This window comes from Phragmites australis, chromosome 11 (genome assembly GCF_958298935.1).
Source record: "Phragmites australis chromosome 11, lpPhrAust1.1, whole genome shotgun sequence".
NCBI classification, from domain to species: Eukaryota; Viridiplantae; Streptophyta; class Magnoliopsida; order Poales; family Poaceae; genus Phragmites; species Phragmites australis.
Window position 1 is genome coordinate 2656113 of NC_084931.1, and position 23657 is coordinate 2679769.

Sequence of the window (23657 nt, forward strand, 5' to 3'; positions counted from 1 at the left end):
GGAATGGGCACCGAGGACCCGTATATCCCCATGCCTCCTAGAAACACTGGGAAATTATGGAAGTCAAGACTCCTTGTGCATCACCACAACAAAACAAAAGCCTACAAGGTGAGAGCTACCATACAAATGCCTCCGGTCTCTCTGGCCGAAGGACCCGTGACCTCTTCGTCGTAAGAGGGCATCAGCCCCCACCTTGTACAGAAAAACAGGGAGGCCTCACCGCCTCCCCATCCAATCTGGCCATGGCCAGCAAGGTATGGAAGGGCCAGGCCCTTCCCACAATCGCTTCCTTCGGGTTGGCCTCGTTTTCGGCCAGGCCGCCTGCGCTTTTTACGCTCCCAACTCACCTATGATGCTTCGTTCTGTCCAATGATGCCTCGAATGGCTCGGCCACTGAGCCAGCTTGCAATCCTACGGAGGTCGGTGGGGGCCGAGCTCAGAGTGGGCTAACGGGAGTTACGGAGGCCATAGTGCCAGAAACTCTGTGCCCCTGCTTCCTGGCGACCTTGGGCTCCGGTGGGTTTGACCACGTTGGGGCCTCCACCCTCAGATGAAGGCATATACGTTTGTGTCGCTCCCAGCTCCCAACCATGTTTATGCGTTGGTTCCACTTCGCGGCAGTTGCCGGGCCCAAGAACTCCTCCACGGTCTCCACCTCTCGCTCCAGTGAAAGGCAGTTCTCTGAAAGAAAAGGGCATCTCACATCTACGAATTCAAAACTAGACAATAAAGAGGGCGCACCAGAATTGTTGATGGGCCTGGAGTACATGTTCGGCTCCTCTTCCCCACTTTGCTCAAAGACATGATTCCAGTCGCCCGGAGGGGTCGGACGCACAACATAGTGAACTCCTCTGTGAGATCATGCATGCTCATCCTTTTGGCCACCCTTTGGAGGAGCATCAGCCACGAAGCAAGCTAGGCGTCTGAGATATCCAGCACCGGGGTTTGGACGTACTTGATGTCACGGTTTGTAGGGGGATCCAAAGCCAACATCATAGTAAAACCATCACTCTGACCACCCGGTGTACCACTAGCTGTTGTTGGCCTTCGTCGGAAATGCATCCTTGTACTCCGGCCGGAGTTGGAAGTTCATGATCCCAAAGCTGAGGGCCTTTGTCACTTCATCCTCCATCTGTGTCTTTGGTTGGCAACTCGCATAATGGAGGGTGATGAAAAGGTTTGCCCTCCCTTCGCACCCCTCCGCTCACATAGCCCACTCGAAAATGGCTAGGTGGACGATGGCGTTGACGTGGAGCTGTGGGAGCTCCACATAGAAGTAGTGAAGCACCCCTTCGAGCAGCGACACAACTAGGAAGCCCAGACCTGCGTCAAAAAAGGCTTCAAACAACAGGATCTCATGGCCCAAAGGCTCCAGAACCTCCTCTCCCCGCGGAGCCTGGGCGACAGATTTGGAGGGGATCTTTTCCTCATCAACCATCCGGTCGAGTTCGGCATCATTGATGGCGGATCCTCCCAATACAGCGGTCTGCTGGGGATATTTCCTGCGGGCGTGGTGGAGCTCCAAGTCCGCCAATGGCCTGAGAAGCAGTGGAAGAATCAGCACCACCTGGGCGTCTACCGCCCCGCGCGCATCAATGGTCCTACTCATCGCCAACATATTGGTTCCACTCTAGGCACCAGAACTAGCCATACGGATCTCTAGGAGCCAGCAAAAGGTGTTAGGTAGCAGAGAAGATGGGAGAACAGTGATCGGTGGATGCACGCACGTGCTAAGGCACGAGCGGCTTGAAGCAGATGCAGGTGAGAACAAGGCGCAGAGCAAAGCCGTCGTTTGACCGAGACCCTCTCCTTATAAAGATAAGGAAGGAGTTATTTCCCCCTGGGGAAACATGTGCACGCCTCATCCCTTCACCCATGGGCCCATGGTCATGGGGGAGCAGAACTGCTCCCCACGACCCTCCAACGACAAGGCGCCACGTACCCCACTATCGCTCCACACGGTGTAACCACATCATCAACCACAGGTTGCATTTAATGTCCCCTTTCACGTTGAACTATCAATTCAATTCGATTAGACTGGACCTTCCAAAGCAATTAAAGAAATACAAAGGACCATAGGCCATCAGTTACGGAGCTAGAAACTGCCGAAGGCCCTGCTTCGATAAAAAACCACGAGGTTGACCGCTCTGCTAGCCGCTCTAGCGAGGGGCTACTGTTGGGGATCATCATTAAGGACCCACGACACCCCCTGCCCCAGCTAGCTTGTGCCTATGGACTTCGGATCCCCAAAGGCCTTTTGGATCTACAGGCTTCGGCGGAGCCCCTGTCTCCCAGAGATCCATCCTCTCGGAGCCTAGGAAGGTTCAGCGAAGCTAGAGGAGTGAGTCATCAAGATTGGAGAAAAAATCAGCCAGAGGGGGCCCGCTAGCCGTCCTCCGCCTGCAAGAAAGTGACCAACATTTAATACCAATGTAAGTGGGAGCCATCCTGACAACATCCCCGGGCAATAGGAACAGGCCTGACACTTGGCAGTGCGGCGCCGTAATAGGCGATCGGCCGAGCACCACGCATTGCGGCCCACTTGCACCTTTGTATTTGTCATAGTAGATAATATCTTCTGATTAGGGGTAAATGCATCATATATAGACCCATGGCGTGTGATTTGTTCGGTCCTGAGTTCATGCGGGATAGCAATAGTTTGTATCGATATCTCTGTAAGGGTATACTTATATATTTACACCCTGTATACCACTATAAATACAGAAACTTGGTCATCAAGCCATAGGGGGAAATCTTTTAATGATCAATACATTTAGTGTTCCTTACTCTCTACTTCTTCTTCAAGCTTGAGTCATTCATGTGAATGTTCTCTCGTTGTACTTGTTCGTGGAAGACATTTTCTTCCACCAACAGTAGGTCTCCGAAACCCTCACTCTTGAGATCCTGCACTGAGAGAGAGTGAATAAGGTTTTTAGGAAGCGCTCTGCGCAACTGCTCAAGTTCTTCATCATGGCTCATCTTCCTGGTCGTTTGGGCGCCTCCCGCTGTCATCATCAACAAATTCGACGTGTCATTAGCAGGATCGATCGTTCCGTTAACACAGTGCAACTAGCATCTTCGGTAACCTTCACAGCGTAGGATCAGTATGTAAAAACCATATTACTCGTACTTTATTTTCTACCGTTCTTAATTTCGAGTATAGTAAATCTAGCCATATATAATACTTTCATATATATGATTAGATTATGCTCTTGTAATATAAACATGTTAGTTTATCCGTTTACGTTTATGAATTATTTATAGATTATATTAAACCTAAAAGTGTGATATACTCCAACAGTTAGAGCCTAACTCGATCTCCTCAGTCTCTGCCTGATACATTAAACAATCAAGGCTAGGAAGAAATTAAACGTCAGTAGAATACGATTAAATAAATTTCCTGATTGCATCTCGCCGGATCACCATTGCTTCAAAGTCAGAAACCACGTGAATCAAACTAGTTACACAGAAAACGAAAGGAAAATAAAAGAGAAGAAACGTAGGTTACTGATGAACAAGTGTGTGGGCTAGCCGCGACGCACGTATTGCCTCGTATACCGGTCGTCGTCTTAAACCAACCAAGTGGGCGGTTTGCGTCTATCCATTGGCGCGACTCGATCGCCACCACTAAATTTAGATTACGTAGTTCCTAAGTAATTGAACAGTTATACTGGAACAAATATAATAGGTAACAACTAATCTAAATTTAGATTATGCTTCCCAGAGAGAGAGAACTCATGGGGAAGACAGAGAAACGGGTAGGGTAGTAACCACATGAAATTTGAACTTAATTTGCCTTAATTTATATGTCAGTGTTGTTGGTTTTGGTTTCATACAAGGATCTCCAGCAATGCAGATTTTATCAAACTATATTATTTACTTTACTCCTGCCATTAGTTCATTTAGTTTTATATATAACCTACATATATAAATAGTTGTGTGTCACATGTACGTAAAATTAGTTTAGTTTGTTTAAAAAACAGCTTTTTTTAGGGTGTAGTTGGTTCTCTGGATCTTTCTCATCCTGGCCGAGTAGATATGTGATATCTCGTAAAAAAAGTCTGTTTGGATACAGATATCTTCTATTATAGTCTATCTTGTGAGTATAAGAGGTTCTGCTTCTGTTATATCGATGGACCCACTTGTTAATATTATAAAAGTATAATCATATAAGTAATCAAACAGAAACTTAGTTTAGTCTCAGATTCAATCAATCAAATAAAAAATTAGCTCCACTTGTCCAAACAGATACAACAACTAAACACTCTTAATATAACTATATTCTGCATACTTTCCCTTAGTCTGTTTATACCAAACAGCTCTACGATATCTCATCCGAAAAATCAAATAAACCTTAGTTTCACTACCAACTACCTGAAAATGTGATGGATAGCATGGAATTAGGTAATCTCGTACATAGCAAGATTGTTATACAGTTTTGTTGCCGAACCATATCAACTTCATCTTTTATTCTTACTTTCTTGAGTACGCAATCAGCTCTTAACTATCCGAATGGATTGGTAAGTGAGCAAATCAAAGCAAGCGAGACTCTTTCCAGGGCAAAGAGGAGGGGGAAACGGAGGAAGGAAGAAAAAGTCTACGTGCCGACGACACTTGCTTGTGGAGAATGTTGTGAACCACGAATTGTACATGTGATAATCCTACGTGGCGACAGAGCAGCCCACTAAACTAAACTAATCCGCCAAGTGGCAGGATTAGGACTGGATTACTACCACTACTTTGCTGGTAAGATCCCGGGCCCACTGGATTAGGCAAACGTTGTCTTTTCATGTGCTTGTCCATGCACGCCTTCTTATCCTCAGCCACATTATTTCTTTCCCTAAACTACCCCTGAGCTGGAACTGAGGCTATTCCTGTGTAGGGAGAGACGAGAACGAGATGGGTAGGCCCGCTTGGGAGAACACGATTGGACGCGTGGCACGTGGGCCTCAACGGTTAGCGGGCCCTGCCGGTGACGTTGGCATCCATCCGTTGCTGTCAGTCTTTTCCACAGCAGAATGCGGCACAGCGGTTTTATAATGGCTACCCGGTTATTTACAGGAGCTAAGCCGGCCCAAAATCCAATCTAAATTCATACCAAACCTCTGCTATTAAAGCACCACAACCTAGCCCACCGCACCACACTGCCCGCACCACTCCACCTCCGAAAACCAAACCAATCCAAACCGCCTACAACTACGGCCTAAACCAATCCAACCTATTGTCGTCTAAACGGTTTCAAACTGGTTCTTAAACCATTTTCAACTCATCCCCAACTCAGAAGAGTAGTCAAGTGTCTTAAGTTGCGGGTCTCATTCCTTCACCCTTCATCTGGTCCAACATGTCGGTCTCTTTGTGCTTACCCAAGTGCCATGGTGTAGCCATAACCACATCTCATTTATTATCGTAGTCCGGCACCGCACCAGACGAGACAGTAGCCATGCACACCCACAGAACTAAGCTTTGATTGTGCCACAAGCACACTGTCCCCAGCGGCCTCATGAGGCTGGCGAGCCTGGATACAAAGTCACGAGGCCGATGATTATGAGCGAAAAATATGAGGCTGCGGAGCCGGAATCTATCACCGACGGGGGCAAGGCTCGCGAGCATGGATCCAACCACCTGTGCCTTAAGTATGCTTTCTGACCGACCCTTCTCCCCACGTGCACTTGTTGACTGCTACACCTCCTTCACTAGCTCATGTATTTTGTAAGCGTTTCGAAGATGGTGGATATGGCGGTGCATGGAACGTTCTTGCCTCACGATGGATTCGACTTACAGGTTTTCAACCATTTCGGGTGCTAATGTCAAATCCAAAACCAAATCAGATCAAACCTATACATTAGCCAAACCAACCCAATTGACAATTCAGCCGACTTCAACCCACACCAAAAGAATACATATGAGAAACCAACCCATCTAAACCAAAATAAGCCAAACCATTAGCAGGCTTATTTACATCATCCATATTAGGATGCAAGGATTTCACATGAACAAGTGCATGACTCTTGGTTCCGTACGAGTTTGATTAAATAAACGATTAGAATAGACTCGTTTATCTAAAACTATTCCTGGCATTCCAAAGTCTCATTTGTGCGATCAACTGTAAGTGTTTTTTAAAACAAAATGTTCTTCTTTTGTACTGTTTATTTTTTCCGATGAATCTTACTCACAGCGTTTCTTGAGAACAAAATGTGAAGGTGTCATTTTAATATGTACCATAACTAACCGTGAAGGATAGATGTGGAGTTGAAAGAAAATTTTACTATACCCCAAAGCAAGCATTAAAATATTTTCATAATAGGAATTTTCAACTCGAAAAAATATGGTTGATTCCCATTTGGAAAGTTTGACTGTATGGATTCACTCCTAAAATTAAGCAATGACAATTCTAGAAGCATCAATCTGTGTGAACAGATTTGTGGCCCGGTAGTAAAATCTAAAGGAGAGGCTGAGCCGGTCGCTGGTTTGATCCCTGGCTTCGCACGCCGTAGTTTTTACCGTGCAGATTGGGTTACACTGTTAAAATACATCAATCTGTTTGGACCACTGCAGGTAGGGTAGTCCATGAACTTGCCCAGTGTCCCGGGGGGATATAGCATATACTAGCAACGAGAGAGTGAGAGAGAGAGCACCAGTGAAGGGAAGAAGAGAGTGGCAACTACAAATACCAGTCTCCATTTTAGAGAGAGAGAGAGAGCACCAGTGAAGGGAAGAAGAGAGTGGCAGCTACAAATACCAGTCTCCATTTCCCAAACCCCCTCCCTCCCTCCCTCCCTCTTCTCCGCTGCGCCAGATTCGAATCGAGAGGAAAAGTCCAGCAAGTGGATAGGATAGGGACACTCACCGTCAGGTCTTGAGACCACAAGAATCTCGAGCGCGTCGTGCACCCGCCGCCGCCGGCCGTCATCTCGGGAACTGCTTCCTAATGGTGAGCGGCGGCAGGAGCGGCGCGGGGGAGGGAGAGAAGGGGCGGGAGGGATCGGGGCACGGCGCGCGGGGAGGCGGGGCGCTGCTGAGCGCGTACGAGATCGGGCGGACGGTCGGGGAGGGCAACTTCGGGAAGGTGAAGCAGGCGCGCCACCGCGGCACCGGCGCCCACTTCGCCGTCAAGATCCTCGACCGCGCCAAGATCCTCTCCCTCCGTATCGACGACCAGGTACGTACTGCGCCGCCCACCGGCCGATGATGCATCGTTCGTCGGGGGAAAAAAATCCAATCTTTGGTCTCGACGGCTCGTGGTCAACCGATCGAACTCGATCCTGTGCAGATACGGCGGGAGATCGCGACGCTGAAGCTGCTCAAGCACCCCAACGTCGTCCGCTTGCACGAGGTGATCAGCTCGCCCTGCCTACCTCTCGATTGCTCTGCTCTAGTCTTCTCTCTGTGGTTTTATTGTTCCCATTTTTTTTTAAAAAAATCATGTTCAAATTTCATACGGATTTCAATTAATTTTTTTGCCACCATAAAAAAGTGATTTTGCTTATTTGTCAATCTGTCCTTTCCGGTACGAGGATTTAACGGGATTTCAGCTTAACTGTGTTCACACGGATTCTACCCGTTTGTAGTTCGATCAAAATTTACGTATTTTTTCATGAGATTTAAGGTAATTTTGGTTGTTTAACTAGTACTAGTAGCGATTGATTCTGCGGTGTGAAGTTTATCCACCAGGCACCCCGTATTCTTCCCCCACCCGCCGAGGCTGGCAGGTGGGCCCGCAGCAGCTTCCGTGCTCCAGCTCAATGCCACGCTGGAGGCTCGAGCCCACCAATTATTTGAGGGACCTCGGAACCGGATGCCATTGGTCCGCGGGACCCACGCGCTCGCTGCGCCCACCGAGTTTGTGATCCCTCCTGTGGCCAGTGAGCGGCGCTGCTCATGTATCTGAGGTTGAGGCGAACGGTTCAGTGGTTAGTTCTGAATGAGAACGAAGCAATTTCAACGCATGGCCTACCTACATTATTGGTGATCTCAATCAACCAAACTCTTACTCCCTCTGATCATAAATACATGTAGTTTTAGATAAGACATAGTCTTCCATGTATAACTTTGATCATTATTTTTTGTTAGAATATATTTATAAATTCATTTATTTTGTGATATTATGAAAGTATTATTCAAGACAAATCTACACATACGATTTTGAGGTTTTTAAACTAATATTTTAAAATATTTAGTCAAAGTTTTAAAAGTTTGACCAAATATTTTCGAAAATGACATGTATTTATGACCGGAGGGAGTAAGGCCATCTCCAACGGACTCCGCATCTGTACTTTTTTCGAGTGCTACAGTAAAATGGTGGATGGTGACGCTCAGTATCCGGCTCCAATAGAATCCGTATCAGGTAAACAATGTTGCGGATGAGAGGTGGACGGTGGCATTTTTGCGGATGGATACGGGAGCCTCTATCACTGTTCATAGCGTATGCACGTGAGTTCGAGGGGAGCAGGAAATGAAGGGTAAGAAATATGATAGCTGTTGAAAAAAAAAATAAGGGATACTATAATAGTGTTAGGGGATGCTGTAATAGTGTTATAGAGGACGGATTTTTAGAGTATCTATTAGAGATAGCTTAATATATATGAAACCTTTTTGTCTTCTTGATCTATTCGTTGTCAATGATAAGACATGAGGAAATGGATGTCTGTTCTAATCCATTGCATCCAAAGATTCGGGATATCACTGTGAATGGGTTTAACGTGGGATTATTGTATATGAGTTATTAATTTTTGGTTCGATAAACAAGCATCCTTCCAGAAAACCATGATACAGAGTATCTGGGTATGATCCTTCGTGCTAACAGGATTACTAAATTTGGCTTGCAGCGCCGTAGCTAAGATTGCATGTGTTGCTATCTGTTACCACATTCAATGCCAACTAGCAGTTGCGCCGTCCTTATCCTATTCATGCACAGATTTTGAGCTTTCATTGAAAAAGAAATATGCCTGTAAATTTATGGGGACTCCTGATTCACATGTCTATTTTATTGAAGCTATAATGTAGTCATGTAAGCTGTTGAAAGGGTATATATTTGTTATTAGTCATGTGATTAACTCCTGATTCAGGTTGCTGCTAGCAAAACGAAGATCTACATGGTGCTTGAGTTTGTCAATGGAGGTGAACTGTTTGACAAGATTGTAAGCCAATGGAACTCCTTTCTTTTTTTGGTCAAGAATACGTTTGTAATCCTTTTTGCACGACAAATTTCATGTTAGATTAGTGCTAGGTATCTAATGCTCATGTTGCTTTCTTTAATGCAATTGAAAAGGCTATAAAGGGAAAACTCTCTGAACAAGAAGGAAGGAGGCTTTTTCAGCAGCTGATTGATGGTGTGAGCTATTGCCATGAAAAGGGAGTATACCATAGAGACCTCAAGGTGCCAAATGATTCTTGTTTTTCTTGAACACATTCCTATCGATGTTTTCCATGGATCATTGCATAGCAAGATGCCAGCTTGGTTGTCCTGTGACACCATTTTTCTTATTTGCTCCACTGTTACAGCCTGAGAACATTCTTGTCAACCGCAAAGGCAACATCAAGATATCTGATTTTGGTCTCAGTGCTTTACCGCAACATCTTGGGGTATGATGAAATGAAATGTGGAGTTGGGCTGTTCTTAATGATTTCCTTAATTAATTAAGTTGATCATTCATCGTATTAAATGACCTGTAACTTTCAGAATGATGGATTGCTGCATACAACATGTGGTAGCCCCAATTATATTGCTCCTGAGGTAAAAGACCGACAATACAAAGTGATTTAGACCAACTGATTTCTTGTGTTGTACAGTTCCTAATTCTTGTGCCAAATGCCTGCAGGTTCTGCAGAATAGAGGTTACGATGGATCCTTGTCGGATATCTGGTCTTGTGGAGTGATTCTTTATATAATGCTCGTAGGGTACCTTCCATTCGATGACCGAAATATTGTTGTTCTTTATCAGAAGGTACTCATTCAGTAATATGCAGAATACTATTCTAGTAGTTCTCTGAGGACAATTTCAGTTAGTTTTGCCTGGCTGGTTCTAGATTTTCAGGGGTGACACTCAGATCCCAAAGTGGCTTTCACCCGGTGCACAAAATCTTCTTCAGAGGATTCTTGAGCCCAATCCGATGAAGAGGATTGACATGGCAGGAATCAAAGCACATGAATGGTTTCTACAGGACTATATTCCTGTTGTTCCATATGACAATGACGATGAAGATTCACAGCTTGATGCCATTCTTCCGGTCAGAGAGGTATAGACAGATAAACAGACTGTCTGAAAAAGTGCCAGAGTCTATGTGTCCTGAAAGTAGACGTAGATCATTTTATATTTATAACCACTGATTGGTAAATTTCGGTTTCCTTTGTTCTTTCCTGAAGCAAATCAATGAAGCACCTGAGGATAAGACTACTCATCAGATCAACGCTTTTCAGTTGATTGGAATGGCATCATCCCTTGATCTTTCGGGGTTTTTCGAGGAAGAGGTTTGTAAGCATCGTTCGGAAATTTCCTTTCAGCACTGTCATTGCCTTACTGAAATTGGTTTGACCTAAAAGGCTGACCAAAAAATCAGTTTTCATCACCACAATATAATTAGTAGCACAAATACCCTAATGGTAAATGCACTGAATTCTTCCTCTTGAACTTGTATAATAATTATGTTGACTTGTTGCAGAAAGTTTCCCAAAGGAAGATCAGGTTCACATCAACACATCCACCTAAGGATTTGTTCGAAAAGATCGAATGCTCTGCTAGTCAGTTGGGTTTCCAAGTTCATAGGGGTCATAGCAAGGTCTGTATAAGCCTTCCAGCAGTAGAACATTATGCATCATACTGCTATCAACATTTTATTTTGTTCGAAAACGTGCTATCAACATTGTGAAGAAACTAAAGATGATGCGCATGTGATTTTTTCAGCTCAAAGTGATGCGGAGCTGCAATGGATCAAAGAATCCCAAGAACCCCGTATCATTCCTGGTGTGCACCGAGGTAAAATGCGGTGAATGGCTCCCCTTATTCAGTACAACATTGCGACAAATGCACATCAGCTAACAACGAAGTGGTGTGCTGTTTGTGGTCTCAGGTGTTTGAGCTTGGCCCCTCTTTGTACGTTGTAGAGCTTAAGAAGTCCCATGGTGACCCTGCAGTGTACAGACAGGTAAAAACTGCAGCTAACAGCCGCACATGTCGCTGAGTCACTGTTATGGCTTCACTGTAACTAAAGGAAGATAATAAGATATGCAGTGATGGCGGCTGAGTGACCTGTCTTCTTGAAATGTGTTCGCAGCTCTGCGAGAAGATCTGCGGTGACCTGGGTGTGCTTGAGATGGAGCAGATCTTTGGGAAATGGACGATGGACGATGATCTTGCGAGCTTGGACAACCGATGTGCAACACCTCTGGTTGCGTTGTGACGAACGCTGCCCCTTGACGTGATGTAGGGTGCAAGCTTAGGGAAGCTGTCCAGTTGCAATGCAGTTAGGGACGATTGTAGGATCATAATTCGTCAGGAATGGGTGGAGAAGATAAAAGAGTGTAGGATCATAAGAGTGTAAATTAATTATTAGTCACCGATGTAAAACAAAATGTGAAATCTAAGAAATGGGTTGTTTCCCTGTCGCATTCATCCATCTCCACTTCTATCAATCCACCAATGACCGAGTAAATTTCATTTCAGATTTACAAGCAGAGTTCTTTCAGAAGCCGGACCCAACATTTAGGCTCTGTTTCTGAAACAAACAGCGAAACAACTACAGTAGCCTACTGTAATACCAAATATTAAAAAAAAGAAAAAGAGATAGTTTACTAAATAATTGACTTTTAAATCTGTTACTCGTATGAATGACCAGAGACTGTAGTTGTGTAGATCTCAATAAGATGAACTCATTTTGCTATTCAAATATCCGTTTTGGACACCTTGTGACCAGAGCAGACCTAATAAACCTAGATTGTCGATTGATTAAAAAAAAAGAAGTTGTAGGTATCGGTGACGTTCTAAGAGGGGAGTGAATTATGACACTTAAAACTATTTCGGCTAAAAAAACAACACAAGATAAGCCTATATCGATTTCTATCTAAATATGCTCTAGGTTTATCTAGTATATCTACTCTATCGATCTAAACGCTTGCAAACTATCTAAAAAGTTAAATTGCAAATAAGTAAATGCAGAAACGTAAATAAGTTAGAGAGAGCAAACTTGGCACAAGAATTTTTTTCCCGTGGTATCGATGACATGAATGCCACCCTTAGTCCACGTTGGAGCTCCACAAATAATATACTCCCAGTCGGCACCTGGTCACGGCCTTTGAGCCACCGAGTCACAAAGACAAGACCTCCATCCGGATGAGCCACCAAGCTACCAAGGTAAGATCTCACCACTAGCCGCTCTTCTGGTTTCTCGTCGTCGTGATCACTTCGGAGCTTTAGCCACAAAGGAAAGGGTCTCCGCGTCCCCGCATAATCACCTTGCCGCCGCTCCACACCAAGTCGGAGGGTCAACAAGCTTGCTGACGAGTCACCAAAACTCCAAGGTGCCGACGTATCAAGAGATACACTGTTGGATCACTCCTTAATCCACTCTCTAGGCAGCAGTCACCTAACAACTCACTCTCTAGGCCTATAAGCACTAATCACTCACTAATCTTGTGCTTAATCGTCTTGGATTATCACTTTAAGCACTTTGGTGGCTTGAATGTCTTCTCATGTGTATATGAACTTCTCTGGACACCAGCATGCTCAAATGACTGAGTGGAGAGATATTTATAGCCTCAAACTCGCGCACTAGCCATTAACCCAACGGCACTAAAAAGCTGTTAACAATGGATGATCCGGTGAGAATAGTAGTACTAATACCGGATCATCCAGTGAGTACACTCTCACAAACTAGCCGTTGGACCCTACTTAAGCATCTGTGAACACCGGATTATCTTGTGACGACTCACTGAACATCGGACAAATGCACCGAATTATCCTATGTGTTATGTTCATTTTGGTGCTCTCTGGAAATAATAGTCTGGTGTGTTCATTTTGTGAATACCGGATCATCCGGTGAGTGTAGCAAAAGAAACTAGCCGTTGGAATCCACTCAGACTCATATGTAAACACCGGATTATCCTATGATAACTTAATAAACACCGGACAAATGCACTGGATTATACTATGGGCATATGTTCATTTTGAAGCTCTCTGAAAATAATAGTCTGGTGTGTTCATTTTGTGAACACCGGATCATCCGGTGAAGCAAAAGACTCCGCTTCAAACTTTCTGTGAACACCGGACTGTTTTTTATTGTTCTCACTGGATTATCCTATATAGCACCGGACTAATTTTTATGTGAGCACCGGACTATCCGGTCAGGCAAATTTTAGCAGAACAACATTATGTATTTTGGGTATAACTTTTCGCTCCGAACTCCGATTTTGATGATATTGGACTCTATGGAAAGCTTGTGAAGAGCTCTACAAGATTATATAGAAATCCATCCCATTTGATCACATCAAAATTTATGAAACAAGTCTAATTTATTCATCTCTTTGTTCTGGCTTCGGTGACTTCTCTTTTGTTGCATCCATGAGACCTACTAAATCATATACTTGATAAACATATTAGTTCTATTAACTATGTTATCATTAATCACCAAAATCACAATCATAGCCTAATAGGATCATTTTCGCTACATAAGTGATAAAGCCGTGGATGGATCGCCCTTCAAGCCGACCCATCCAGACGCCACCCGAGCTCGAACGACTCATGGCTCCCTCACACTGCCGCGTCTATCGATTCACTGCCGCCCCCTCCACTCGCCTCCCCATCGGCCTGCCTCCACCAGCTCGCCATAGGTCGCCGCCAACTGTCTCCAACATCCACGCTGGTGCCCTCTGATGCGCATGCTGCCGTGCTACGCACGCCCCATCATCGCTCAAGCCACGCAACGCCTTCACTCGCCTCCCCGTCAGTCGCCGCAGTCGTTGCCGTCCCCACTACTTTGTGTGGATTATCGAGTGCTTAATTAGGTCACAATCAAAAATAAATATCCTCTACCTCGTATTGATGATCTTTACGATCAGTTGAGGGGTGTTAAGATATTCTCGAAGATTGATTTGCAATCGGGTTATCACCAACTGCAAATCTGAGATGAGGATATTGAGAAGATGGCTTTCAATACAAGATATGGGCATTTTGAATATGTGGTTATGTCTTTTGGACTAACGAATGCCCCTACTATTTTTATGGAAGCCATGAACCGGATGCTCCATCAATACCTAGATGTCTTTGTTGTGGTTTTCATCGATAACATATTGATTGATTCTAGGTCAAAAGAAGAACATGAGGTGCATCTCAGTCTACTATTGGAGGCTCTTCAAAAGAATAAATTTTATGCGAAGCTAAAGAAATGTGCCTTTTGGCTCGAAGAAGTAGGATTTCTTGGCCATGTTATCAATCAACATGGTATTACTCTGGATCCAAAGAATGTTGTTGCAGTGTTAGAATGACAAAGACCATCCAATGTGTCAGGAATTCAGAGTTTTCTTGTACTCGCTAGATATTACCAACGCTTTCTACAAGGTTTCTCTATTATCGCAAAGCCTATGACTAGACTTACTCAAAAGGGTGTTCCATTTGTATGGACTAATAAATGTGAGGCCACTTTCCAAACCTTAAAGAATAAATTGGTGAACGCTCCTATTTTAACTTTGCTCGAGAGTGGCAAGCGTTTCACGGTTTACACTGATGCTTCTCAAGATCGAACTTGGCTATGTGGTTATGCAAGAAGGTTGGGTAATTGCATATGCTTCCAGACAATTCAAAACTCATGAATATAATTACCTTACTCATGACTTAGAGTTAGCTGAAGTGGTTTTTGCCTTAAAGAGTTGGAGGCATTACCTGTATGGCGAGTCATGTGATATTTTCACTGATCATAAGAGCCTCAAGTACATTTTCACTCAAAGAGATCTGAATTTGAGACAGTGAATATGGTTAGAATTAATCAAAGACTATGATCTGACTATTTAGTATCATCCAGAAAAGGCAAATGTGGTAGCAGAACAGGTGTTCCTAAAATAATAATGTCCCTACTTTCAGACTTGGATCGGATGGGGATATCTTTTTGCTTTGTTGGCACTGTGTAGAAGGAAACTCAAATGCTCATTCAGTCCGTTATACTTGAATGTGTATGTGAAGCTCAGCAACATGATCGTCTTCTTTTAGAAGTTCAAAAGAGAATTTTGGCGGGAAAATCAAAAGAGTTTAGAATTGATGAGCATGGTGCAATATGCTTCAGAGGACGTCTTTGTGTACCACATAAGGCATATGTGAAAATGGATATCTTGAGAGAGGCTCACCGGACTCCTCACACAATTCATCCGGGTGAAATGAAAATGTATCGAGACCTAAAACAATTTTTTTGGTGAAAAAGGATGAAAGTGGACATTGCTAAGTACATTGCAGCTTGTGTCTGCCAACAAGTAAAAGCCGAGCATAAATGACCTGCAGGGTTAGTGCAATCTTTGAAAATCTCAGAATGGAAATGGGCACATATCACTATGGATTTCATAATCGGCTTCCCTCGCTCACCTCGAGGCACAGACACCATTTGAGTTTTTGTAGATAGGCTTATCAAATCCGCACATTTCATCCCAATGAAAACTACTAGTTCTGCACATGATTTGGCTGCCTTATATATCATAGAAATAGTGAGACTGCATGGTGTGCCAAAGTCAATCATTTTAGATCATGATTATAAATTTGTGTCCCAGTTTTGGTAAAGTTTGCAAAATTCCTTGGGCACAAAACTCTCCCTTAGCATAGCCTTCCACCCGCAGACGGATGGTCAGTCAGAACAAGCCATTCAGACTTTAGAGGACATGTTTCGTGCTTGTGTCTTATCTTGGAAAGGCAATTGGGAAGATCATCTAGCCCTAGCGGAATTTGCTTATAATAATAGTTGTCAAGCTAGTATTCGGATGGCTCCTTTTGAAGCCTTGTATGGACAAAGGTGTGTTTCCCCTTTGTGTTGGGACTTCGTCGGAGAAAGATCGCTACTTGGTCCATATTTGGTTCAGCAAACATAAGAAAAGGTACACCAAATACGTCATAACTTGTTAGCTACTCAGAGTCGACAAAAGAGCTATGCAAATGTCCGGAGACGAGACCTAGAGTTTGCAGTTGATGACCATATTCTTCTCAGGGTGTCACCAACCAAAGGTGTTGTACAGTTTGGTACCTTTGGAAAACTTAGCCCGAGGTACATTGGCCCATTTCTGACCACAGCCTGAGTAGGTAGTTTAGGTTACCATCTTAAATTACCAGACTCAATGAATGGAGTACATGATTTCTTCTATGCTTCTATGCTAAGGAAATATATAAGAGACCCTAAGCATAAAATTGATATTGAACCAATCACGATAGAGGAAGACTTGACTATAAAGTGCTGCCCGGTATGCATTCTGGACTCCTCAGAACGAGTCATGAGAAGGAGAACTATCATGTTTGTGAGAGTCCGCTGGACAAATATCTCAGAACGAGAAGTGACTTGGGAGCTTGAAGAACAGATGTGTAAGAAGTCTTCCGAACTCTTAGGAACCGGTGAGTCATAAGTATTGAAACGTTTTACCTCTGTTTTATAGTAGTTGTGGGTGTGGCAGAATTCGGGGACGAATTCTTTTAAGGGGAGGAGAATGTAATACCAAATATTCAAAAAAAAGAGAAAAGGAGAGAGTTGACCAAATAATTGACTTTTAAATCCATTGCGCATATGAATGATCGAAGACCGCAGTCATGTAGATCTCGACGAGACAAACCCATTTTTCTATTCAAACATCCATTGTGGACACCCTGTGACTTGGAGCAAGCCCAATAAACCTAGACCATTGATTGATTTGAAAAAGAGAGAGAAGGGATAAAGTTGTGGATAGATCGACCTTCAACTTGACCCATCCAGATGCCTCCTAAGCTTGACTGACTCATAGCTCCCTCAGACCGCTGCCTCTACCGATTCACCACCACCCCTCTACTCGCCTCCCCGTCGGCCTGCCTCCACCGGCTAGCCGTCGGTCACCGCTGACCATCTCCGACATCCACGTCTCCACCCTCCACTGCGCATGCCACACCGTCGCTCCAGTGAACCTACGCCGCGCCTCCCCGTAGCTTCAGCTGTGTCGCGCCTTCACTCGCCTCCCCATCCTTCGTCGCAGCCATCAAGCCATCGTCGTCCTCACTGTCTGTCACGCACGCCCCTTGTTTAGGCCGCCGTTTGCTATTGCTCGCTGGTCACTGCCCACCTAGTTGTGCGTTGCCACCCACTATTGCCGGCTATCACCGGCTGCCAAGCTCCCTCCTTACCTCTCTCTCTATATCTGCTAACCGAGAGAAGCAAGGACCAGTGAGAAACGAAAGAGCCAGAAAAGAAAAAGGAGAGAAAAGAAAAGGAAAAGAAAAGGGAGAGAATGAGAAAAGGGGAAAAGGGGAAAGGTTGGAAATTTCCAGATTTCGTCGGATTCATCGTCAATCCTTAGAAGGTGATTCCTATGTAATACCTAGACATTTGTGGTTGAATTGAATCAAATCAATTCCAGTCAGATATGTGATTGGTGATATGATTTACTTATAATAATCATTGTTGGGTAGAAGATGTGACATCAAAGAAAAATATCTTTTCTTTTAATTGAACAAGGTCTAGTTAATATGGGAGAATTTAATTTGACCTTGAAGTAGAGATGTTATATCCGTTCTTGCTATATGGGTTTCTATTTGGCGTGTTTTGAAATAATGACGTATATGCGACGTTTTTAGGCGTAGGAAGAACGCTTTCATACTATATATGTTTCTGATATGTTTTAGCACTAAAAATGTACTTGTGCAGGTGGTAATACTTCTGAGCATACCTAAGCAAGGTTTCTTCGCTGCCTTCAGCAAAAGGCAAGTAACGTGGGGGTAAAATTCAGTGCTTTTTTTATATTCATGTCTTACTTCTTTTGCAAATAAATTGAAGTATATGGCATTTTCTAATTCATTCAAAGCATGGATGATGTTGCATTTGACGAATTAAATCCATGCCATTCTTATTGATTTGGATTATGTCGTTGGTATCATGAATCAGTTGTAGTGTTATTTATCATGAATCATCCAAATAAAAATATAAAAAATGGACGTCAATTCACATGCATACATTTGCATTTATGCACTTCATATGGTGATAAAGGTCGATCATTGCCATCGTGCGTGACTCGTACCGGTACATAGAGTTGCATGAGATGTTGGCATCGTCCAGCGTAAAACTCCCAAATAGAGTTGCATCATGACGTTCATATATTTGTAAAATATTTAAATAATACAGAATTCTGAAAAGTTTAATGTCATGATACACAGAAAAACTGTATTAAAAGTTATCATTATTGTTTTGTCGATGAATATGATATCATGCGGAATGATACTTTCTTCAAACTCATATGTTTTAAATTTTCATTGTGAGGAAAATGGTTGTTTTCTAAAATACCATTTAACTAGATGAGATATGTTTATATTCATAGCCCTTACTTGTTGAGCTCATCTCACACCGGTTAACTCTTTTTTAGGTACGCTTAGATCGTTGGTATGCATTTTGAGCATGGGACTTGGTAAATGCATGTACTTCCTCATATTCTTTAAATAACCTAACTATTCTTTAAAAATATGTTTTTGGTAGTTGTTGTGGTGCTGTAATAATGTTTGTGTTTGAAGAAGTAAAGTTGTATATACTGTAGAAAGATATATGTTTTAGTTGCATCGTGATAATTTTAATACATCGTTTATATCCTATATTTTCTACTTGTGATTATTGACTGTTTTATCAGTTATACCGTATTTTTAGAGAAGACTCTACCAAAATTTTGAATTTTAACTGTTTTATATTCAATTGTAAAGTAGAGTGTTACACCTACACTCTTAGATTTCTCGGAAGCCAGAAGTTAAAACAAAGAGTCTATTTTTTTTAGCTTCTAGTTATAGTTTCTAAGAAGAAAAATAGTATTTACTGTAAAAGAACATAAGAAGCTAGAAGTAAATTTGAATATGCTTATACTAGAAGCGTACTTCTAAAGTAGAAGCCCAAATCAATAGGGCTTTAGGACCTGTTTAGGTAGCCTGAGATTTTTCAAAAACTGCTTATAGAAAAATTACTTTTGAATTAGTTTTTATTATAGATACAATATATAATATATGTAATACCTCTCAAAACATCACTTAAAAACTAAAAAACTCCACCAATTAATTTCTAGCTTCTAGTATTAATAACAGCTTTTACTTATCAACAAACATTGTTAAAAGCGGAGCTACAGCTTTCTCCTTCTAAATAGCAAAAACCAGCGGAAGCTAAGCACCTTGTTACGTGAGCGTCTGCAGAAAGCGGTCTGCAGAGAGAACGTACAAGCGACTTAGAAGTACGTAAATGTCAGGTAAGAGGCGTGCAAAACCGCGAACCTGAAGGCAACCAGCACTAGGTTCCTACTTCCGCCGCCTCCGCGAAGCAGCATCACCTACGCCGATGCGGCGCCGGCGCCCTCGCCGCGCTTCGGTGGCTCCGAAACATCCCCTCCGCTGCCCCCGCTTCGGCTCCGGCGACCTGGCGGTGCCCCTGCCCTCCTCGGCGGCTATACTCCACCGCTGGTGAGCACCTCTCCTCTCCCCCTCTTGTTCCATGCTTCTTCCGCTCCTTCAGCTTCGAGTCCGCGCGATAGTATGATTGCGCCGTGTGATCACTTCGAAAGTTGGCTCCTTTTTTGTTTTTCTTGTAACGATCGAGCTGCTGCCAGAAGAGAAAATATTTCGTTGAAGTAATCTGTAAATCTCGTTTGAGGCCCCTTATTTTTGCATCAGAGATTAACCTGCAGCTGCTTGCGAACCTGGTGGAGATCATGGAGCAGAGAATGAAGTTGATCGAGCAGAGGAGCACATATCTCCAGGAGCGAATCAACCAGGTAATTTCGGATGGGCAAGCTCCTCCTTGATTTTTTTTAGATCAAACAAGGTCCTCTTTGATATATCATTGCGTAAGAATTAAGATAGCCTTGCTGCATAGCCTTGATGTTAGTTGGTGTTAATGAAGACAGCCAGCCGCCTTGCCCGAAGAGTACTCGAGGGCTAACAAGGAGTTCTGCAAGCTGGAGGGGACGTTGGAGTTGACCATGGAGCTGAGATTGAAACGGGAGGTAGTAATCAGGTTGCATTTTTATAGGCTGCAACCTAGGGTATGACTATGAAGGATTCTGTGGAGGCTATATTTTTGTTTGTAGGAAATTGAGGGTTTGAAATCTTTGGTAACAAACGCACGTGAAGAGAAAGACATGCGTGAGATGGCAGCTGAGGAGCTACTTGAGGCTGTCAAGGAGGAGAAACGATTGCAACATGAGCTGTTTAGATCATTGCTTCCAAAAGATGAAGCAGATGAGAGTAATTGCATATTGGAGGTGCGAGCAGGTAACCGGAAGTAAATTCTATAGGACCTAGTCCAGAAAGACCCTCGTGAGACCCCATCCATGTCATCTATCCCGTAATCCAACGGCTGGACTGAAGAGGAGAGAGAGGGAGTGGATACGTGTCAGAGAGAGGGTCTTTTCTAGGACCATGTCCTATAGAATTTGCTTCCGAGATAACCTGGAGCTTGTCCTATACATTTATGAGCACAATGCATCCTTCCACTTTTACTTTGTTATTGGGCAACAGGTGATTGACAAGGATATGATATTGCAGGAACTGGAGGAGAAGAGGCATCTTTGTTTGCAATGGATATATTCAAAATGTAGGTAATGTTGCCCCAGAGCAAAATGTCTGTGACCCTAAATCTTTGTAAATAAAACTCAGTTCTTCTATGTTATAGGCACGAGAAATATGCCCAGAAGAATGTTTGGAAATTTGATGTTATTGACATAATGGAGTCTGCTTTGAAAGGATACAAGGTACGACCTTTTGTTTGTAAACTTTGGATGCTCTCTCCAAACTCCTAAAGTTTGAGAGTGGCATTCATAGAATTCAGGTAAAATAAGGGGTCACAATTATGATATTCATCATGTATGCCTACTTGGACTTTCAATCATTTGACCTACCCCACTCATGGCAGCGAGTGCCAGTAATAGAGAAGTCTGGACGGGTGCACACCAGTGCTGTATCAGCAGCTGTTCTTCCTCAAGCTGATGAGGTTGGAATTTGATCTAGCGTTTTGATTGCTCTCTTTTTTTTTCCCTCAAGTTTTGTGCATATGTGCAATTTATGGCAGGACTAAAATAGTTATAAAATCGTTTTCTTGTGAAAATGCAGGTTGATGTCCAAATGCGGAATGAGGACCTGAGAATTGATACCTACAGATCAGGTGGCTCTGGAGGCCAGTCTGTCAATACAACTGATAGTGCTGTTAGGATAACTCATGTTCCAACTGGAACAGTGGTTGCAATCCAAGACGAGAGATTACAGCACATGGTGAGGGTTTCCATTTTGTAAACATCATAAACGAAAGTTTATATGAACATTCTAATATAATTCCATTGCTTTGGGTTTCTTCTTGAAAACCAGGAAAGCAGTTCCTAGAGTTCAATTTCACATCTTTCATTCATTGCATTTGTGTCGTATGGTACTTAATCATTTGAATTTTGTTTCATCTAGATTTACTCATTTGTTCATAGCTTTGTTGTCATTAGCATTTTGTTGGCATTAGCATAATTCAGTACTTGCTGCTTCAAGTCCAATGAATTGAGTCCTCCTTGCTGGTCCTGTCTATTATAAAGGAATTAATATGCTATAATTTACTCTCTCTCTCTAGAACAAGGCCAAAACAACTGTATGAGATGGAAAGGCATAGACTCCATATGGACCGATCAAAGCTTCGATCGGAGCAGGTACCTATAATCTGAAATTGAAATTTCTGACTCACGTATTAACCGATGGTTTTCCAGGCCTAGCAGATTGGAAGTGGTGACAGGCCTGAGCGAATCAGAACATACAACTTTCCAGAGGGCCGTGTCACTGATCATCGTGTTGGAATCACGCACCATTCCATAGCAGATGTTATGGAGGGGGAGAGCCTCACTCCTGCTTCAAGAAGATATGGACGCAATTGCTTCATTTGCTGCATAACAAGTTAACAACTAATTTGATGAACTCTTTCAACAGTGAACTATGTCATGAACAAAATAGAGGAGACCAATGAACCATACATAACACTGAATCAGCGAAGACAAGATGAACCTCCAGAAGACAAGATGAACCTCCAGATTTGTTTATGCATTATTTTTCTGTTTTGTGATCTGTAGCTTTGCATGATGCTGAATTTTGATGTAGACATATGTATTGCTGTGTTGCTCATTCAATTCTTCCAAAACTGCAATTGTGCTGACATATTTTTTTTCCTTCATAAACGTGTTGTGCCCCAACCTATTTGTCGGCCACTGATTTTGAAGTGGTTCTCACTTCAGTGTAAGTTAAATGGGGATATGCATAACAGTGGAGTTTATCTACATTTTAATATCTTGCGCATCCTATTATGTTATGGTTTGGTTCCATGGCATTCCTTGTGATAGTTTGGCAATCAACCCGTGATTCTCTTTCTACAGCTTTGTAGCAACGACTGGCATCTAGAATATGGTCATCAAGAAAAGAGGTAATCTGATGTGAATTCTAAATTTTTACATAAGGTTGCAAGCTTTAGATTGAAAGAATATATATAAGATTTAGGACAGCACACAATTTGCAAGTTGCATAAACTGAAAATTGGGGAGAAGATCTATAACCACACATGATTGCATTCCGCAAATCTCCTCAATCTCACGAAAGAACTTGCACAAGCACAAACCTGGCCGAACAACAAAAATGGACGACCAATAATCCAGCTCAAAACCCCTGCCGCCGCCCGAATAGTGCATAGCGCGCATGTCTTCTCAATTTAGCTCCTTCCATAAAGAACCGAAGCCATCAGCGACACGAATTTGGAAGTTGGGAACACCTGGTTGCGTTTCATCGCGCAACATCCATCTACCAAGATCATATTTTTGCTACAAATAACAAATCTGAATACAGGGTTCGAACCAGCTACATGAAGATGGAAGGATCGTCAGGCATGTCAAGACTATAATTTACGGTGAGGAGACTCAAGAATGGGGCTTCCAGCACTATGCAACACTAGACTACTACCCCTGATCTTGCGGTTCATCCTCAGATTGCTTAGCTGCACAGAAACGCAATGGAATGGAAGAAGCAGATTGCAGTAACCCATATCTCACGACTGCTAGGTCCCAAACAGCGGGGTGCGATCGTCTCTCGCCGCTGAACCTGCAAGGATTTTACAGCAATCAAGGTACGATGCAGAGGTTCAATGTGTGTTCGCTCACCGTGCGCCTACAAATTAGCTGCCAATGCAGAGGTTCAATGTGTGTTCGCTCACCGTGCGCCTCCTGTTGCACCGGCTTCTTGTCCTCCCTCGATGGTGATGGCATCGGCAATGGCGTGGAGCTCGCTGCTGCTGCGGCGGCGGCGGCCGCGGCAAACGCCAGCGCCGGCTGCTGCATGGCGTTGAGCTTGAGCAGCTTGTCTCTGTCCCTGTTCGCCTCGCTGCTCTTCGGGGTCTTCCTCTTGGGCGGCTGGGCGGCCGCGGCGGGCTTCTTGGCGGCGTCCCTGGCCTCCGCCTCCAGCGCGCGGAACGCCGCGTCG

At 43.5% G+C, this 23657-nt stretch overlaps 2 protein-coding genes across 10 annotated transcripts; both read left to right on the plus strand.

The window, feature by feature from the left end:
* The first annotated feature begins 6641 nt into the window (after positions 1 to 6641).
* LOC133884525 (CBL-interacting protein kinase 17-like) lies at positions 6642 to 11607 on the plus strand. Of its 4 annotated transcripts, none has more exons than XM_062323976.1 (14): positions 7093 to 7159; positions 7271 to 7333; positions 7660 to 7965; positions 9066 to 9137; positions 9269 to 9376; positions 9502 to 9582; positions 9680 to 9733; positions 9819 to 9944; positions 10027 to 10236; positions 10364 to 10468; positions 10660 to 10776; positions 10902 to 10973; positions 11068 to 11142; positions 11272 to 11607. In XM_062323976.1, exons 3-14 carry the CDS (start codon positions 7879 to 7881, stop codon positions 11395 to 11397), a joined length of 1233 nt encoding a protein of 410 aa, XP_062179960.1. In that variant the 5' UTR covers positions 7093 to 7159; positions 7271 to 7333; positions 7660 to 7878; the 3' UTR covers positions 11398 to 11607. The 4 variants fall into 4 exon arrangements, with proteins under 4 accessions (XP_062179959.1, XP_062179958.1, XP_062179960.1 ...); XM_062323977.1 differs by having other exon boundaries at positions 7096 to 7159; positions 7672 to 7965; XM_062323975.1 differs by lacking the exon at positions 7660 to 7965 and having other exon boundaries at positions 6642 to 7159; positions 11229 to 11441.
* A 7803-nt stretch (positions 11608 to 19410) lies between these two features.
* Positions 19411 to 23153, plus strand: LOC133885101 (peptide chain release factor 1, mitochondrial-like). Of its 6 annotated transcripts, none has more exons than XR_009903190.1 (10): positions 19411 to 19628; positions 19839 to 19939; positions 20072 to 20170; positions 20255 to 20428; positions 20712 to 20764; positions 20839 to 20917; positions 21079 to 21156; positions 21276 to 21434; positions 21775 to 21850; positions 21908 to 22525. XR_009903190.1 is itself a non-coding variant. In XM_062324740.1 (10 exons), exons 3-10 carry the CDS (start codon positions 20147 to 20149, stop codon positions 23080 to 23082), a joined length of 669 nt encoding a protein of 222 aa, XP_062180724.1. In that variant the 5' UTR covers positions 19411 to 19628; positions 19839 to 19939; positions 20068 to 20146; the 3' UTR covers positions 23083 to 23153. The 6 variants fall into 6 exon arrangements, 4 of the variants coding, with proteins under 4 accessions (XP_062180724.1, XP_062180721.1, XP_062180722.1 ...); XR_009903189.1 differs by having other exon boundaries at positions 21917 to 22524; XM_062324740.1 differs by lacking the exons at positions 21775 to 21850; positions 21908 to 22525 and adding exons at positions 22565 to 22611; positions 23028 to 23153 and having other exon boundaries at positions 20068 to 20170.
* Positions 23154 to 23657: the final 504 nt, after the last annotated feature.

Excerpts from the sequence above, each read along its gene's own strand:
- LOC133885101 (XM_062324737.1), top strand. The coding sequence starts at position 19,877 with ATGGAGCAGAGAATGAAGTTGATCGAGCAGAGGAGCACATATCTCCAG. Across the intron at positions 19,940-20,071 it reads TCCAGGAGCGAATCAACCAG|CCAGCCGCCTTGCCCGAAGA; the intron begins GTAATTTCGGAT and ends TAATGAAGACAG. Across the intron at positions 22,612-23,027 it reads TATGGTCATCAAGAAAAGAG|GGTTCGAACCAGCTACATGA; the intron begins GTAATCTGATGT and ends ATCTGAATACAG.
- LOC133884525 (XM_062323974.1), top strand. The coding sequence starts at position 6,929 with ATGGTGAGCGGCGGCAGGAGCGGCGCGGGGGAGGGAGAGAAGGGGCGG. Across the intron at positions 9,138-9,268 it reads GTGAACTGTTTGACAAGATT|GCTATAAAGGGAAAACTCTC; the intron begins GTAAGCCAATGG and ends GCAATTGAAAAG. Across the intron at positions 10,469-10,659 it reads CGGGGTTTTTCGAGGAAGAG|AAAGTTTCCCAAAGGAAGAT; the intron begins GTTTGTAAGCAT and ends GACTTGTTGCAG.